Below are 20,216 nucleotides of genomic sequence, written 5' to 3' on the forward strand. Positions count from 1 at the left end.
CTACTTCACAAAGGTGGACTTAAAGTCTGGTTATCATCAAATCAGAATCAGACCTGGAGATGAATGGAAGATAGCCTTTAGAACCAATGCAGGTCTATATGAGTGGTTGGTGATTCCATTTGGCCTCACCTATGCACCTAGTAGCTTCCAAAGGCTCATGAATGAAGTCTTAGTTGAGTTTATTGGTAGATTTGTAATTGTATATCTTGATGAAATTTTTATCTATAGCATGTTCAAAGAGGAACACCTCAAGCATTTGGAGATGATTCTGAAGAAGTTGAAGGAGGCTCAACTCAAGCTTTACCTTGAAAAATGTGAGTTTTTGAAAACAGAGCTTGTCTACCTTGGTTTTGTTATTTCTCATGGATGTTTAAAAATGGATCCAAGTAAGGTAGAAGAAATACTTAATTGGCCTATCCCTAGGGGCATAAGTGAAGTTAGAAGCTTTCATGGAATGGCATCTTTTTATAGGAAATTTGTGAGAAACTTTAGCCATGTTTGTGCTCCTATTCTCAATACCATTAAAGGAGGGATTAAATGTCACTTTAAGTGGACAGAGGAAGCCAATAAGGGGTTTGAAAGGTTGAAAACCAAGATAGCAGAGCTACCAACCCTTAGATTGGCTAATTTTAATCAATTGTTTATAGTAGAATGTGATGCAAGCCAAAGGGCAATAGGGGCGGTTTTAAGCCAAGAGGGACATCCTATAGCTTTCTTCTCAGAAAAGTTAAATGAAGCTAAGCAAAGGTACTCCACATATGACTTAGATTTGTATGCAATGGTTCAAGCATTGAAAAAATGGCGTCACTATCTGTTGCCCAAAGAATTTATAGTCTTCACTGACAACCATGCCCTTATTTTTTGCAATGGGTAAGAGAAGTTGAACCAAAGACACCTAAAGTGGGTTGAGTACCTACAATCTTATACATTCACTATTAAACACAAGAAAGGGATGGCCAACAAATTTGTTGATGCACTAAGTAGGAGAATCATGACCATGTAGGAGATTCAATTGCAAAGTGTGGGTTTGAGTGAGTTGAAAGACCTCTACAAGGAAGACATGGATTTTGCAAAGATATATAATGTTTGTTCTGATTTTTCTAATACCTCACATGTCTCTTATTCAGAATACATGATACATGAGGGTTTGTTGTTCAAAGGTCATCTTCTTTGCATACCTCAATGTTTTATGAGGCAAAATATTATTCAAGAAAAGCATCAACGAGGTCTAGGATGTCATTTTGGCATTGATAAGACTTTGGAGTAGGTTGGTAGGTTTTATTATTGGCCCAAGTTGCAATCAGAAGTGAGAATATTTGTAGAGAAATGTACCATCTGCCAAAGAGAAAAAGGAACCTCAAGTAATGCAGGTTTATATCAACCCTTGGTCATACCTCAGAGGCCTTAGGAATGTTTGAGCATGGATTTTGTGTTAGGCTTGCCTAGGACACCAAGAGGATTTGATAGTGTGTATGTGGTAGTAGATAGGTTCACAAAAATGGCACATTTCATACCTTGCAAGAGTACCAATGATGCCACCTATATTGCAGGCCTCTTCTTCAAGGAGATAGTCAGAATTCATGGTTTTCCAATCAGCATTGTTAGTGATAGAGATGTGAAGTTTTTGAGCCACTTTTGGAGGACACTTTAGAGGAAGTTGGGCACCAAGTTATCTTTCTCATCTACCTATCATCCTCAATCAGATGGTTAGATAGAGGTAGTCCGCCGTTCATTGGGTAACTTGCTACTTTATGTCTTACCAAACAACATGGGCAAACTTGGGATCTAGTACTTGGACAGGCAGAATATGCATATAATGACTCAATGAACTATAGCACAGGTAAAATCCTTTAGAGATAGTATATGGATTCCATCCTAGAGGAATATTAGAGCTTAGAGATCTCAGTTCAATGGCAACCAAGAGTGCACAAGGGGAGAACTTTGCAGAAGGAATTAAAGAGGTGCATGATAAGGTAAGGCAGTCCTTACAACAAAAATATGAGTAGTATAAGGTTCAAGCTGATAAAACAAGGAGGAAGCTACAATTTCAAGTAGGAGACTTAGTGTTGGCATACCTTGGGAAGGAGAGACTTCCAAAAGGGTAGCCTATCAAGCTCATGATGAAGAAAATTGGACCTCTCAAGGTGGTGCACAAGTATGGGCAGAATGCTTATGAGGTTGAACTTCCACCTATCTTGGGGATATCTCCTATTTTTAATATATGTGATCTCTATCCATAAAAGGGAGAGACACCAACAAATCAAATAGACATGCCATCACTGGTTCATGAAGATTGGGTAAAGGATTTGCCACCTAGTCAACCGGTTGAGTTAGAGAGTATCTTGGAGACCAAGATAGTAAAGAAGACAAGGAAAGGAGTCTACAAGAACTATCTTGTTAAGTGGAAAGGGTTAATTGATTTAGATGCCATGTGGATGTCAGAGGCAGATATACTTCAACATGGAGTGGAGATTTCAGACCTTATAACTCAAGGGACTTGAGTTCTTTGACCCAGGGAAGTATGGTGCAGGGCACCTAGCACTCCAAGAATAAAAGCTTTGATTTCTTTTAAGTTTGTGTGTTAATTTGTGATGTAATAATGGACCAACCATTGAGGACTCAGTAGAGCCATGGTTGAATTGCCCAAATTTTGGTTTGAGTCAATTGTGCTTAGGATGTTGTTAGCCTTAGAAGTGAGATGCTTAGGTAGTTCACAGGAAAAATACTCTAGATGAATATATTCATGTAGTGAGAGTCAATTGGGTTGTTTTTAGGTCTTCTAGGGTGCTTGAGGACCTTTAATAACCTTATAATGCATTAGAATGGAAAATTGTATCCTGGAGCAAAAGTTGTCAAAAGTTGTTGAGCAACATTTTGTAATTTCTTGCAAAAGTTGCATTTTTGGTTATAGGCGTTAGGAAGTTGGTTGAACCAAATGAAACAAGTGGATATAATCCAAATTTCACTTCATCGTATGGTTTGGAGGATTGGAAATGCAAGAGAAAGTTTTTGGTTTGTGAAACAACCTTGTTTCCACCGGTTTTTGACAGTTTGGTCTTGTTTTTCCTTGCTTGTACAGTCCAGTATGGACTAGATGGTGTAAACTCATTGACATATTTGTATGATCATTTTATTTTCTTTCATGAAGGTTTATTTGTAGTTTTGATTGTTCCAAATTGTAGAGATTTCTTTCATTCTTTGCAACTAGGAGCAAAACCCTTGCAAATAGGGTTTACGAGCAAGAAATGGCTCTAACCTAGCCATTCTATGATGGAACCTGTTGAAATCACTAAGAATTCTAGGTTAGGGTATGTACATATCTTAGGAATAGTGTGTGTGATATTGCTGGTCCAGGAGGAGGAGAAACAATGAAGCCCTAGGCTCACCGCTAGGAGTAGGTGAGTTAGGACAACAAGAAAATTGTGATTTGTGAGCACAAGAAGATTGGTGTAGGTCAAAGTGGAATATGAATGGAAATCCCTCTAATTCCTCTTGAAGGTTCCAAATTTTTTTGGAGTGGGAGATTTTATTGGTGAAGAGTTCTAGACCCATCTTGCTAATTCACTAGCTAGGCCTAAAACCCTTCAAATTAGTGCAGCATGGGAAACCCCACTTGTACGGATAACCCAGATACAGTTTTCTAGTATTGTCTGTAACTTCCAAAAGGGTACTCAAATCCATGATTTATTTCTAGTTTTTTTTGGACTTTCTCAAATTAAACCCCTAAAACCGCCTAGGGAAGGCTAATGCAATTAGGCCTAATTAGGTGTTGGTAGAGACCTAGAAGGGTTAAGAAGCCAGGGTGATGGATTTGGTGAGGCTTAAACCTCAAAAAAAATTGAAGACACCTTTTTGATGCATTGAGAAACCATAGGAAGAGATTGTGTCTTAAGATCCTTGCAGGAGTGGTTGGAGTCCAAGAGAGGAGTGTGTGAGTAACTGAGGTGGCAACCTCAAGTGGAGGAGTTGATTGACCAGAATGCATTGGATATAACTAGGAGGCAATTCAAGAAGGTTCAAACCTTGGATGTTTCATTATTATAACCCCTTCCAAGTGCCATAGGAAGGACTTGAGTAGTTGAAGGGTTGAGTAGGATAAATCACTCAAGGAGGTGTATCAAACAAGGCTTCAAGACTCTTTGCATCAAAGAGACCTCGTTAGAGATGGTAGGATTATGCAAAGAAAGTGGTAGGAGGAAACCAGGACCCATCCCTCACAACTCACATTACCAATAGAAACCTTGGCTATGTCATCATCAATGACTCCCCTTGGAAACCAAGCCAAAGACACCCTTTCGCAAAAACTCCAACCACGGAGAAACCAAAATGAAGAGAGTAGCCCAACATCCAATTGAAGCCCAAGAAAAGTGAAACCGTCATCATCATCTTCATTCACTTTATCTTGTCCATTGGCAGACTCCCCTGAAACCCCGACTCCTATCTCACCTCTCGCTCGCCCCATTTCAAAAATCAATCATTTTTTATATACCATTACTCTTGTTAGTGAGAATTATTAATAGCCATAGTTGCACCAAGATATTAAGGATATTTTGCAAACATGTAGAGTATGCTAAATGGTAAAAGGATTAAGCTAGAATAATAGGTTATATCACCATGGACTTTGTTCTTTCTTGTCAAAGACATATAGAAGACATGATTCAATATTTGTGGTAGTGGATAGGTTTTAAAAGATGGCACATTTCATTCCATGTAAGAAGACTAGGTATGGTGTTCACATTACAAAATTAATTTTTAGAGAAGTAGTTAGACTACATGGTCTACCTAAGAGTAAAGTTTCAGATATTTGGAGAACATTATGGAAGAAACTAATGGCTAATTTGAAGTTTAGCTCTACACACCATCCAAAGACTGATGACTAGTTAGAGGTGGTGAATAGGATTTTAGGGAACCTACTAAGACGCTTAGTAGGAGATAAGACAAAGGGATAGGATTTGATTCTAACAATGATTCTATTAACAAGGGTACTATTAAATCCTCATTTCAAATTGCATATGGGAGTAGTGTAAGGAATGCTTCTTCATATTGAGAAATATTAACAGAAGAGAAAAGAGCAATGCAAATATTTTTATATTATGAGATCATTTGAAGGACTTGCATGTTCAAAGGTAATAAATCATATTAATAAGATGAATTATTAGTACAAGGCTAAAGTAGATAAAAAGTTCAACAATTTAAGAAATTTCAAGTTGGAGATGAAATCATGGTTCACTTAAGCAAGGAAATGTTTCCTATGGCAATGCACAAGAAGTTAAAAATGAAAAAATATCGATTATGCATTTTCTTCAAGAAGCATGATTTATGAAATACTTATGAGGTAGAGTAGTCGAGTGGAATAAGCATATCTCCTATGTTCAACATTGCTGATTTGACAATGTATCATGAAGGAGGCATGGAATATGGACTAGTAAAAGAACGATGGAATATATCATCTACTTGAGAGAAGGAAGAGATAGATGACATCTTGGATGGTTGTGAGAAAAAAAAGTACAAGAAATAACCAGTATGAAGGATACTTGGCACATTGGAAATGAAGGCCTATTAAGTTTCATCATGACCACCCAAGGTAAAGGTTGGTCGCCATCTTTGTTTTTCTCAAAAACACATAAGATGTGACAAGGTCACCTCCCAAATTACCCTACATAGTTAATGTAGGAGCATCCAAGGTATAAGAGAAATCTTGCATCGCCCAAAAAAAATCTCTTTTTATTTCTATTTTGGTTTGGTACATAAGGGCTAAAAATAAAAAGTTTTTATTTTAAGTAAATTTGCATATGAATGATTTGTGACAAAATAATTCACAAAACTCATGATTGGTAAATTGCACATTTTGGGTGAGTTTTGAGTCGAGATTAGTTTTGGAATGGTAGATATTGATCATTTAAGTTTTTGGTATCTTAATATTTTTTGAGATGAGATTTGAGACCTTAAACAAAATTTTCTAGGCTTGAAACACACAAATTTTGGGCATTGTAGAGCACTCTAGTACTTCAATTTAAAAAAAGAAAGGACTCAATCAAGCAACAAGCTTAGATCAAAAGCTATGGCTCCTAGTAATTGCACTAAAATGGGAAAATTTTCAAGGGTAGGAAAAAGGAACTGTTGGATCCATTTGACACCCAAATGGGAGGAACAATTTGGTGACATGCAAAAAATTCTTATTAATTTGTCACAAATGGAAAAAAAACTCATTAAAGGTACGAAAAATTGGTGAAGTTTTTTTTAGTATAATGTTAGGTGTTGTTGTTTCTAGTGGCAATTATTTTAATTTCTATACTTGCATGTCTAATTTTCCTACATATATTGCAACCATTATTATTGTAACAGAGATCTTATGATTCCAATAGTTGTATTGCAAGTTTTGTACTTATTCTAATAAATTATAATAAAAGTTGCATACCCCTTTGTCTTGAAGTTTATGTTGTTTATGTATGATTATATTTTAAGAGCGAGTATCCCTCATCAAAAATAGTTGATATATTACTAAGAGGTCATCTTTTGATAACTAATATACCGATTCTTAGAGCATCAACAATTGATAAAAGTACAAACCTTTTTCATTCTTTATGGATTTCTTCTCCCTCCATTACAATTTAGGAAATTTGGTTACCATACCAAGGAGAGGAATGGAGAGAGCAAGGGCGGTGGAAATTTTCAACTTGTAGAAGGTAGGAAAAGATAACAATGTCGGAAGCAGTGGAGCTCATGTGGAGGGGGCCACAGGTGATGCAAAGGAGAAGGAATCAATGGATGGTAGTGGCTTTGAGGTCTGGGATGTAGGTACACTGCAAGTCCCGATAAGTGATAAGTATTCTCACTATGACAGATCTTTCGATCCACATGTTGTGGAGGGTCCCAAGGAATCATCAAAGAAACTGCAGGCATCCTCTTCTCTGGATTGTAATAGGAAATGGTCGGCTTTGTTTGGGTCTCATCTTAAAGGTAAGTCGATCTCCCCTGTTTCCACCGTGTGGATCCAACATCTGGCATTTTTTCTATTTCTATTCCAGACTGTATAGTGGATTAAAATATGGCGAACCTAGCTTTGGTTTTGATTGGTAAGTTTGTGGGGCTGCGCCCAAATATTGAATCTGTTTGTGTGTGGGTTTCTGGGAAGTGGAAAGGGAAAGGTCAGATTGAAGTTGTTGTTGTGGCTAATGGTTTTTTCTCTTTCTCATTTGTGTGTGATGAGGACTTGAGATCTATCTTGGTGGGAGGTCCCTGGATTCTGGGAAAAACCTCCTTAGATCTTAAGAAATGGGAACCCGGTTTCAATCCTAAGGATTGGGAATGCAATGAGGCCCCTATTTGGGTTCGTCCTCCTGGTCTCCCCTTAGATTATCAGGATGAAGATATCTTTGTTGGATTGGCTACGTGTTTTGGTGAACTTCTATCTGTGGATTTGATGACGACAGCCAAAAGAAGGCTGGTCTATGCTCACATATGTGTTAACATCAAGCAATCTACTGATCTCTCTCTTGAGATTTCTTTCAATTTGAATCTAGGAAAATGGGTCCAGAAACTGGAATATGAAACCATCCCTTTTGCTTGTTTTCACTATAAAAAAGTTGGTTACTGGGCTAGATATTTCCCAAAGAAACCCCAACCAAAGAAGGTGAGGAAGAAAGTGTCTTCTCCGACGGACGCCCATGTTTCTCCCCAAATGGATCCTGTACCCTCAAGGGTAGACACACCCCCTGATATGGTGGATAACAATATGAATCAGGCCCAGATGGAGGATTCTTCAGCTTTGCAGACATCTTTGGAGGTTCATGCTACGCCTAACCCAGATAGGGTTGCCAAGGTGGCTCCCTTAGGATCAAAGACCATTGTAGTACCAGATATGGTTCATGTAGACCCTCAACTTGATACTCAAATCAAGGGTGTGTGTCCTGGCCTGGATAATGCCACTAGATCCAACAATGAGAACCAATCCATTCATCTACTTATTGATGTTAGTAATACACTAGAGATTCTAAAATCACAGAATTAAGGTGGGCGATCGGGGAAGGATTCCCCTAGTCTTAGTTCGGAGGACTTTAATCCTTTTATTGCAGTGAAATCCAGAAGCCAAAGATACAGTTACCCCTTGCCTGTTAGAAATGGTCAAACTCCTGGACCTACCAGTCAAAACTAGGAATAGACAGAGAATGGATTATGGATCAGAACCAAGAGGGGTGGGAAGAACAACATACAGTTTTAATAGGGAGAAACATAGTAAAGCTGTGATTGCAGATGGAGCTCAGAGAACTCTTCAGGATGTGGGGATTGGATCCCCCTCCCCTGCTAAATGAAGTTAATCTCCTAGAATATAAGGGGGCTTAGCCACCCCCATGAACATGATCTCCTATCTAATTTGGTGTGAGATCATAAACCTGATATCTCTCTTGTCCAGGAAACAAAAATGCTTTCTTGTAGAGTGGAGAAAATTAAGTTAACCGTGTTCAAGGATTGTGGTGTGCATTACTCTGATGTTGATGGTGCATTGGGTGGTATTGCTTCCTTCTAGAACCCAAGGCTTATCCAAGGTATGGCTATTTTGACTAGGTCTAATCATATTGCCACTAGATTTACGAGTTAAAAGATGGTTCATCTTGGGTCATCTCCAATATTTATGCTCCAAATAGTAGAAATGCCAGAAAATCCCTCTGGAACTCTCTGATTAATGTTAGACAATCGCTCCCCAAGGAGAGGTGGATATTGTTGAGGGACTTTAATACTCCTTTGTTTAATTCTAAGAAATTGGGAGGTGCCCCGATCTATAAGGATAGTAAGTAGGATTTAGCTGATATGATTAACTCTTTGGTTTTATTGGATTTGGACCTAACTGGTGTTAAATTTACTTGGTCAAATAGAAGAAGTGGTTCAAACCTTATTCAAGTTAAGTTAGATCAATGGATCCTTTCCCCCAATTGGCTTCTAGATTATTCTTGTAAACTTTCATCTCTGTCTAGAATTGGATCTGATCATTTCCCATTTTTTCTGAATATCTCGCCCATTGCTGGTATGAAGGCCTCTCCTTTCAGGTTTGAGAAAATGTGGACTCTTAATCCTAAATTGCATGATAAATTGTTGAATGATGGGATGTTAGCATCCAGGGTATAGCTATGTACAGAGTTGCCAAAAAACTTTCTAATGTCAAAGTTAATGTGTAAAAATGGAACAAATCTTCATTTGGTAATATCTTCCAAGGGAAAGATGCTCTCAAAAGGGAACTTGATGGTATCCAACTGCAGATACAAAACTCAAGCAATAATCCCCAAGTTATAGACAAAGAAATTGATCTTCTCTCAAAACTCCATGATATCGTCTCCAAAGAGGAAGAATACTAGAAACAGAGGTCAAGAGCCATTTGTCTCAAAAGTGGGGATAGGAAAACCAAATTTTTCCATATGACCACGTTAAGACATAGGGCCTCCAATAGAGTCAAGAGGATTTGAGTTAACAATCAATGGGTCAATAAATAGGAAGATATGAGTCAGGAGGCTCTCCATTGCTTCTCTTCCCTTCTTTCTAAGGAGGGGCCTCTTGATGTGAGTGCTTAGAAGGAAATATTACGTGAGATCCCTGCTAGTATTTCTCAGGAGATGAACAAGGACCTTACTAGAATTTCATCTTCTAAGGAAGTTAAAAGGGTTGTCTTCTCGTTTAAATGAAACAAAGTGCCTGGATTTGATGGTTTTCCCATGTTCTTCTTTCAATTGTTTTGGCAGATTGTTGGTAATGATATTGTGGATGCGGCCAAAGAGTTTTTTGGATCCCACTCTCTTTTGAAAGAACTCAATGCCACCTTTTTTGTCTTGATCCCCAAGAAGTCGGATGCCAGTTGCTTTCAGGATTTCATACCTATCAGTTTATGTAATTCTATCTATAAGATCTTCACCAAAATTTTGGTTTTCAAATTGAAGAGTGTTCTTCCGCTCCTGATTTCTAAACATCAGAATGGGTTTGTGCCCGAGAGACAAATTATGGACTCTATTATTGTGGTCCATGAGAACAACCATTCACTCTCCATAAACAAGAAATCTAGTTTTTTGCTCAAGATTGATTTTCTCAAAGCTTATGATCGGGTTAACTGGATGTTTTTGGTCAAAATTCTATGGTCTTTTGGTTTTAGTGATCATTTCATTCAATTGGTGAATCAATGCATCTCTACTTTGAAATTCTCAGTGTTGATCAATCGATCTCATTCAGGTTTCTTCTCGGCTTCTAGAGACATAAGGCGGGGAGATCCCCTCTCCCCGTTTCTCTTTATTTTGATGGGTGAGGCTGTCAGCAAGATTATTCAGAGGAAAAAAAGGATCGGTAAACTCAAAGGGCTTCACCCCTCTTCTTAAGCCCAAATCTGTTCCCACCAGCAATTTGTTGATGACACTCTTCTTATGGGAGAAAGCTCTGTTTCAAAAGCCAAGTTATTAAAGTCTCTTCTCAATATTTATGAGCGTGGCTCTACGTAGAAGATTAGTTCTCATAAGAGCTCTATTTTTTTCCTTAATACTCATTATCATAAGTAGATTAAGATTGCAAATATTCTAGGGTGCAAGTTAGGGTCTTTGCTTGACTCTTATCTTGGTCTACCTCTTTGTACAAGCCCAGCTCTTGATGTTTTCTGGTCTAATTTGCTTGATCACTTTCAGAACAAGCTACTAGGTTGGAAAGGTTCTCTCTTGAGCCAAGCTGGTAAGCTTCAACTCATCAAGGCCTCCTTACAAAACTTACTGGTCTATGGTATGAGCCTTTTCAAAGTTCCTTCAAAATTTGTTGATCGAATGGAAAGAATTCAAAAGAATTTCTTATGGACTGGTACTAAATCCAAAAAACGTCTACATGTGGTGGCTTGGAAGCAGGTCTATTTTTTGAAGAAACTTGGAGGCCTTGATCTTAGGCATATTTGTGATTTCAATAAGGCCCTTATGGCAAAGCAACTTTAGAGATACCTAAAGGAATCCAATGAATGGACCTCTATTTTCCATCATAAATATCACATTAATGGCCTTCAAAGTGTGTTGGAAGACTATAATTTGCCCCTCACAGGCTCTTCTCTATGGGGAAAATTCTTCAACACCAAAAATATTATTCTATAAGGATCTAGATGGATTCTTGGGAATGGTAGAAAATTTTGATTTTGGGAAGACTGGTGGGTTGGAGATGGTCCACTGATTAACTTTCAGTGGGCTACTCAACTTAAGGAGAGATGTACGAGGCATATTGGTTTCTGGGTAATTGATTATATCAAAGATGGGAATTGGATCAATCTTATTGGCCTAGACCCATCCTTTCTCCCTCTCCAGTCGTGGCTCTCTTTTATCCACATCCCCTCTTTCCCTATGGAGGAATCTATGGTGTGGAGTGGATCTTATTCAGGAGTGTTCTTTATCTCTAAAGCCTTTCACCTACTCGTGAGATCCTTCTCTCCTGCTCCTTTCTAGTCTTGCATCTAGAACAAGCTATTGATTCCTAAGATTAATATTTTCTTTTGGATTTTTATGCAAGTTGAAGTTCTCTCAATTGACAATTTGTGTAAAAGGGGAATGACTATTCATAATAGATTTTTCTTGTGCAAGGAAGATGTTGAAGATGTCTACCATCTATTGCTCAATTGCACCTTCTCCAAAGATGTTTGGGCATATTTCTTTGAACTATGGGGAATCTAGTGGTGCTTGCCTAGTAATATTCATAATTGCTAGTCCTAGTGGAATTGTCCTTTGGATAACCCTTCCCTCAAAATTTTATGGAGCTTTATGTTGCCTCATTTAGCCTAGGGTTTTTGGAAGGAAAGAAACAATCGGATCTTCAAGGATATTGAGTCTTCTACTCATTACCTATTTTCGCTACAAGCTCAATATGTCTCAGAAGGAGAAACAAGTGCTAAGTATGAAAATAATAAATGTTTTTGTCTAACTTGTTTACTTCATGTGCAGATACAGGAAAGGTAATTTAATATAGCATGTGGGTTAAAATGTGGTTCCCACGAGACTTGAGCCTAGCATGCTGATGGAGATGAATGTTACAAAGATAGATAGATCGCATAAATGTTCATGCTCCATTGCAAAATTCATTTTTGAATTTGGAGAGGCTCAGAAACCTTCAGGTAAAAGCAAACTATAGGGGTCGTGTGACAAAGGAAAGGCCCAAGAAGGACCATTTATCCCACATTGTCCGCACAGAGGAAATTTATCGCATTTATATGCAAGGTCGCATATATCCTTAGTGTCAAAGCTTACGACCTTTTGACAAGGAGCAGTTCAGTGTTGGTGGGCCTCTCGCATACATACGCATCTCAAAGTGGCCAAATTTTGCAGTGAAAGGGAAAATTAATAGGTGAGAAGGTTGCAAAGGATCTGACGGCCATCACTATACCGCTATGCAAAAGTGCTCAATTGTTAATCACCGTGACTTAGCGACTGGTGAGGTGGCATCCAGGTGGAAGTTGAAGTGGCACACGGGTGGATCATGTAGCAAAATAGAGGTGTGCCATGTGGTGACACCGTGGGATAAGAGAGAGACGTTTAGAGAGACTAAAGACCGAGTAGATTCAGGTAGATCAACGGTGATCAAGAAAGATCTTACGGTTGTTGCTATGTTGCGATGGGAAGATAATCACCAAATACTCCCCATGACTTACTGAAAAAGCATGTGCTGAAAAGGGAAAGTTAAAGCTCGAGAAGATCGGAAAGATCAACAACAGATCAAGGAAGATCAGATGGTGCAGTGACATTTGGGGGCTATCCATGACTATTGATGTACTGTGGTTGTGAAGTGCCCGAAATGAATACCCTCGCGACAGGTGGCAGGTCAGGTGGTGTCAAGGTGGACTCTAAGCGTATCACAAGGTGACATGTGGTGACACGCCTCACGATAGGTGGCATGTCATCAAGGTGAATGTCGAACAAACCTTGGCTGTGATAGATCTCTAAATGGTTTCATTGAATGCATCAGTTTCATCAAAATAATAGGTATCGATGAAACTACAGTTTCGATGAGACATAAAAATTGTTTATCGAGGGAGGTAGTTTGGCCGAAAGACTAATGTCGAATAAACTAAAGTAAAATGGTGGGCCCAGTGGTGCTGAGGTGGCAGATGAGGCCGTGCTCAGGTGTATCTAGTGGAAAACCGGAGATTGACATGTGGCACGGATACTTAGAGAGACTAAAGACCGAGAAGATCAGGAAAGATCAACGGTAATCTGAAAGATCTAACGGCCATCGCTATATTGCTATAGAAAGAAGCTCGCCAGTTATCATAGTGACTTGGTGACAAAGCAGGTCCGGAAAAGGTGAGCGGCTAAGAGGTTAAAGATCGAGCAGTTTGAGGATAGATCAACGACCGTCGCTATACCGCATGATGAAGATGCTCGTTGGTTATCTCATGCGACTTGGTGACTGGCAAGGTGGATAAAGGTTAATCCTTGCGACATAGCAACAAGCTGTCAATAGTCCCGACGGTTTCTATTATGTGATGACGGTTAATGTAGGTGGTTAAATCAAATGGTCAGGTAACCGGTAGCGTCCAGGTGAACTCAACGCGAAATGACGTGAAGTTGTGTTCAGTTTGGCTACTCTTTTTTGCAGTTTCAGAAGAGTTTCTCTCTCAGTTAAGCCCCCTGATTTTGAGGAAAAGCTTAGAATTAGTGACAACTGATCCATCTTGGAGCCAAAAATTCAAATTTTTTTTAATTTTTTGCAAGCTTTGGTATAAGTGTTTGTTTTTCACTCTTTTGTAAGGAGTTTGGGAGTTTTGAGATTGTGTAGCAGAAGATACTCAGGCTCCTGTAACTCATTTTTAGGCATTTTTCCAGATTTGTAATGCACAAAGTTCCTTGTTTTCAATAAAGAAGCTGAGTTCCTCCTTAAATTCTTTGGTCTAAGCATTATGATTGTAAGCATTTTGATTAAAATTCTATGATTCTTTTGTAGAATCCTTCATTTTATCTTAGTTCAGATGCTTGGGGCTAAGGTACATGTTATAGTGCAGGTCTCTAATTGTGTATGTGATTTTGTTGCATCAAAAATTGTGAGAACATTATTATTCTCCTTTCTCTGAACATCAGTAAGCTAGCCTTGCAAGAGAATTGTTTATGCAAACATGTATGTTTGAGTTGTGAGTTTAAGTAGTTTCATTAGCTAGGTTATCTTGTGGATTTGTAAGCAATTTGTAGGTCTTTTATCATTGGAGGATCACCTAGTTGTAGTTAATTTTCAGTTTTATGCATATCCTTCTTCCCTTTTCTCAAAAATTCATTTAAGTTCTTTAGGTGATCAAATAGGAAGCCAGCCTATAATCCAGAGGTCTGCTCTCATAATAGGATACCCACAGCCTGAGAGTAGTCCAATGTGTCACTGGATTGCAAGAATTTCAAGCTTGTATCGGATGCAAATCCATGTGACAACACTGCCTTGTCGGTCACTTGCAGGACTCAGAATGCTATCAAAGAAAAAAATTATTTTGTTGCCCTTCTCATAAGGGTGACCCTCCCATTATTACCATATTGCAGGATTGGGATATCATCAAAAGGTGGCATATCAGCTGGGACATATCTATCCCACGGGTAAGTTAAAAAAAGCTAGAAACAATGTTGTTTGGGTCCCCCCTCCTAGTGGGTGGATCAAAATCAATTTTGATGGGGTAGCCAAGGGTAACCCTGGGCTGGCTGGTTGTGGGGGAGTTGCTTAGAACCACAATGGTAAGCTTGTCTCAATGATGGCGCTCCCTCTGGGCACCCAAAAAAACCACCTCGCCAAGGAAAATTCCACTTACATTGGATTACACATGGCAATCAGAGAAGAGTTCAGAAAAGTCTGGCTGGAAAGTGACTCCATGAATATCATTAAATATATTACTAAGCAATCTGAACCTAGCTAGATGATTAAACGCTTAATTGAGAAGTGTCATATCATGATTGATAAGCTCGATGATTTCAAGGTCTCCCATGTGTATAGGGAAGGCAATATGTCGACGAACCACATGGCAAATATTAGTGTAGATTGTGTGGAAGTACGGTGATGGACGGAAAGAGGAACTTTCCCGAAGCACTTATGTGATCTGGAGAGAAAAGATGCCGCTTGTATCAGCTATTGATTACTCATTAATGAAGATAGGTAATCTTTTGAATGGTGATTTTTGGTGGGATTTGTTTTCATATCCCAATATCATAGCGTCTAGACCCTTCCTTAGCGCCTAGTTTTGCATTTTGTGGGTCTGGTTTATTGTGTATACTTCGAATTGCAGAGGCAGAGATTGCATGGGTGGTGACAAAAACAAAATGGAGACCACTTCTTAAGAAAAATGGAAGAAGAATACGGACCTTTGGAATGAAATTTTGGATGGGGGTCTTATTCCCTATCTTGAGAGACTCCATGGGAATTATCCCAAAAAGACTGAAGATTTTGTTAAAGGATGGAATAAGGGCATTCTCACTGTGTTTGGAGAGTAGTTCAGAATTGATAAGGCTTTATTGCAAATATCACGGGCATGCAGATGAAAGGAAAGAAATTATATCATGAGAGGAAATTGGCTGAGGAGGCTATCTCCATCTTCTTTGACAAACAAAGTGAAAGAGACAGGGCTCGCAAAATGGCGGATGGTGGGTATAACAGGAAAGATTTGCAAACCCTGTGGGTGGACATGGCGGAGGTGATAATGAGGTATATTACCCTTGATGGACACTTTGCTAGTATCTTTTCCTATCATTTCATGATTCTTAACCATTTTAGGCATGGTACAAGGATTTCCATTCCCTTTTATTTGCTTTCTTCCCTTGAGAAAAGTCTAGCTAACCATGCCAAGAATCATGTTAATCTTGTTTTACATGAAGGATTAATTGTTCTTATCATGGACTATGCTAAGGATAATGACGTTAAGCCTTCCCCGGTTAACAAAACCCCCATTTCATCCACCAACCCTGAGGTGCGGGTGGTGTCAAATACGGAAATGGAGGGAGAGGAGAGCAGAATGGTCATGGATTGGTGGGATATTAAGATTTAAGAAGACCTTGACTACTGTCCCACTCAAGAGGAGGTTCATGCCCACATGAACCCTGGGACTAGTAGTTGTAGGAGGAACAAACGCTCCAAATGGGCGGCTAGTAAGTATAAGACTCTTGGAATCAAATTGCAAGATTCAGACCCTCCAAAATCAAAAAAGACTAAATCGAGGAAGTCTGTTGACAACAAGGGAAAGAAAAAGGAAATTAAACTTGACATCCCCATTAATGTTGACCAAGGGAAACAGGGGATGGCCACTATTGACTCGGTGCTGAGGAAGCTAATAAAAAAAATTGCTAGTGGGCAAGAGAATTGTTTCCATTGGGTTGGGTAAGGAAATTAACATGCTGAAAGAGGGTATCAAGGGTATCATTGATACATTTACCAATAACCCTAAGCCAAGTAAAATCGATAAGTTGCTCCAGATGACACAAAAATTAACTAAAGATGTGGAGACTATGAAGACTGGCCATGAGAGAAAAATTGGTTATCTGGAATCAAGCTTGGAAGAAATAAAAGGGAGCTTGAAGAATTTAGTGGACATTACTAAGGAAGCAATGAATAGCATTGCAGAGGGCCTCAAGAAGGTAAATGCGATGATTGTTGATCACAAAGCTCAGCCTTTATCCAGCATCCCACCATTGGAGACTAAACAGAAGAAGAAATTACAGGATTCAAGCATGCAAGGAACAGGTTCTCAAACTACGACTAGCCCGTATACTAGAACCAGAAGCAAGAATCAAGAGCAGTTCATTATGGAAGAGCTTGAAGACATAAATTGGAAGATGATCCAGAAGAACTCGGAATTGGTGCACTCTTTCAAGTAGGGTGTTGTTGTTTTATTTTGTGCTTAGCTTGTTTTTTGTAGTTTTTTTACTTTGTGGGCTTGGCCCCTGTTTCGTTTGTTGCTTAGTTATTGATTCTAGTCTGTTTTGTGACTGTTCTTTTGATTGTAAAACTTTGGATTTTAGATCCATGTAAAACCCATTTACCTTAATCAAAAACAAGTGACAAAAGTACTAACTCAAAATCTCACCCTCCTTTTTAGAAAAACACAACTCTTAAATAATATATATTTAAATTATGTCAAATAATTATAAAAAATATTAAATAATAAATAAACGAACCATAAATAATTTACAACATCTGATTTTCATTGATTGACACTATTTTCTCTCACGCCTCAACACCATCTCCTCAACACGCATTCCACTGAATTACCAGCTCTAATACTACTTAATGCTATCACAATTTGCGAGCGAAATTGTAAACAATGAAACCATACAACAATGAAAGTACGAAAATATGTCGGTATGAGGCTAACAATAATCTTGTATATTGTTCAATTATTGATATGGACAATGCATAATAACAACAAGTACAAAATTGACACTAAATTTTATAGCCACCATAATTCAAGCTTTTCCTCTGCATTAGCCGCCCACGCAACCACCAGATCTCCAATCCCTTGATCTCTTCACTACTTAGTCTCCTCCTCTCTATCCTCTCATTATTAATATTATTTTTTATTTACATTCAATTGCCAACTTCATACAATCCCAATTCCCAAGCCATTGAATATATTCTTTCAAGACTGACGCTGAGCTTTGATGAAGATTGCAGCAAGTAAAGGGGAAAATGGAGTAAAAAATGGATATCAGACAGGAGAAGAGTGCGGCTAGGATTAAGGCAATGATAGTAAAAGCAATAGGTACCCACACCCAGAAATACCCACGTTCAAGGAAAAGACACTGTTGACGGGTGAGAGAATAAAGAGAGTGCGTGTTGGAGGATGAAGACAGCCGCAATTGAAGGAAATTTTGTTCACCATGTAATTGTCGGTGATTTCTACTCAAACAGGTGATGCCAAATTAATTGAGATGCTTTTCTAAAATGGCTAAAGATGTAACTATCACAGTATAATTATGGCACCCCTTGACAAGGAGAACCCCCACGTTGGCAATTAAGAATATGTAACTTGCCCATTAACAGACAAGAATAGGAATAAATCCTCAGAGATTACCTCAGTGATCGTCAGAGTTAAAAATGAGAAAAATAATGTTAATGATATCAGATTTTTACAATTCACAATTTTATAAGTTTTTTTTTTAAGATTAGATTGTGTGAGAATTTTTTATATCAATGTTAAGATTCAAAGATTCAAAGATCATGCCAAATTTAAAAGAGAAAATTTGAATTTAAGAAATTTTTTATTAGGATTTCTTAAATTGATAAAAATACAACTATGAATATTGAATATCATAACATGTACCATATTAGAAATCAAATGCAAACACTCAATTGATATTATAAATTCAACACTAATTATTGTTTTTAAATTTTCTTTAACTATTAAGTAACCTTAATATGCATATTCCTAATCTTTCATATAATAGATTTAAGATCACACTCTAAAATAATGTAGATCACCACAATATTAAGATCAACACTCAACATGTCCTAATATGACCATGCAAATATATCTCCAAAATCCCAAGTAATATAGACATGTTACATTGCTCATTTTCCCAATACAATCACCTAATTTAAAGTTCTTTCTTTATCAAATGGGCCCATTGAGTGTCATATGTACCATTAACAAAAAAGAAATTATGATTCTTAATAAATAGGATTGTCCTTCTTAGATAATTAATTCTTTGAAGAAGGTTCAATGTATACTTTAAAATAATATGAAGATTCATTAGATAAATCATTCATTTTCTCTTCTTAGTTGATATTTTTATCAAATTTATTTTAATTTTTATTTGAATCATCATTTGATGCAAGAGAAGATATTGCCCAACTTTTCAAAAAAAATACAAGATCTACAATTCCAAATGTCTCAAAAGACTAACCAAAGGTACTCAACAAACTCTAACACCATGTAACATTTGGATATGGAAATAACCACCCAAGATCTTAAGGTCAAGTAGAAAGCACAAACAAATAAGAAGATCAATATAACAAAAAATAGTATATTCTTGTCAAATAACACAAATAGAAAGATCATTTATGATGTATGAGAAAACCTTGGTTATATAGGCCAAGGTGAGACATTAGATAACATGAGCTTATAACAAGTATTTTAATCTTATGGTATGATATATAAAGTGATAAGTATCCTATGTGTAAACTCAGTAAATTCAACTAAACTAGTGTGAATATGACTTAGGAAATAAACTAATTAGGTAATATCCCCATTAAAATCAAAAATAGGGTTCACCAAAAAGCAAATAAAATTAAACTTTACCTACAAAACTAATCCAATAAAATTTATACACAAACATGATTAACCTAGACAAATTAATTATGATAGCCCTAGAAAATGAGTATTGTGTTAGTAATTGATTACACGATGTAAATAGAAACAAATACATACATAGACCAATAACCAGAGAATGCAAAAAACATGATATGGATTTGAATCTAATATGTCTTAGGATCAAGAGTAATGAGTAATATATTAATAATCACATCTATTAGAATTTTTTGTTGACACTAGGTGGGGATGAGTCTAATAATTTGAGACTAATCTATAATCATTAACTTTTCTCACACTATTGAATTTGTACTATGTACTTTGAAAGCTTCAATTCTTTTCTTTACCTAATCAACCTTGACTTTTTCTTCATCTTCTAATATATGACAAATGACAAATTTGGTGGGGTTATTGTTTGTGTTTCCAATGTTCTTTGCAATCATGAAGACAACTTCATGAGTGTGAATTAGTTGCAAGGCATTAAGATTTTATATCACAATCAATAACATGTGCATAAGAATGAATCCAAACATAAGTATAACAAATCATATGAATGTAGATAAATTAAAAATAAATCTATATAAATATCTATAAAAGGTATGTGGATAGGATAAAATATAAGATCCAATTTTATATAAAATTATATTAAATCATTAATATATCTTTACATCAAAACACTCTCTTATATACTAAATAAAAATACCAACCTTCCAGAATTTGATTGACCAAAAGGCATTAAATACCAACCTCCAAGAATTTGATTGACCATAAGGCATTTTGAGCATTAAAAAAACCAGATTGCCATTAACAAATATTGTGAGGGAATTAACGCAGCTGTATAAAATTCGAAATACTAGTTTCTATCGGTTTACCATTGGCGATTTACTAGTATTAGGTTTATCGGGTTGAAATTCTCTTTTAAGTCTAAAAGGGGTCAAGATAATGCGCGTGGTTG

At 37.3% G+C, this 20,216-nt stretch overlaps 1 protein-coding gene across 1 annotated transcript; it reads left to right on the top strand.

Annotated features, from left to right (window-relative positions):
- The first annotated feature begins 7,048 nt into the window (after nucleotides 1–7,048).
- LOC131036411 (uncharacterized) lies at nucleotides 7,049–8,011 on the top strand. The gene has a single exon (XM_057968295.2). The coding sequence runs from the start codon at nucleotides 7,049–7,051 to the stop codon at nucleotides 8,009–8,011; it is 963 nt and encodes a 320-aa protein (XP_057824278.2).
- Nucleotides 8,012–20,216: the final 12,205 nt, after the last annotated feature.

The sequence above is a fragment of the Cryptomeria japonica genome, chromosome 6 (assembly GCF_030272615.1).
Source record: "Cryptomeria japonica chromosome 6, Sugi_1.0, whole genome shotgun sequence".
Lineage (NCBI taxonomy): Eukaryota > Viridiplantae > Streptophyta > Pinopsida > Cupressales > Cupressaceae > Cryptomeria > Cryptomeria japonica.

Bases quoted from the DNA above. Each gene is read 5' to 3' on its own strand.
- LOC131036411 (XM_057968295.2), top strand. From the start codon at position 7,049: ATGGCGAACCTAGCTTTGGTTTTGATTGGTAAGTTTGTGGGGCTGCGC.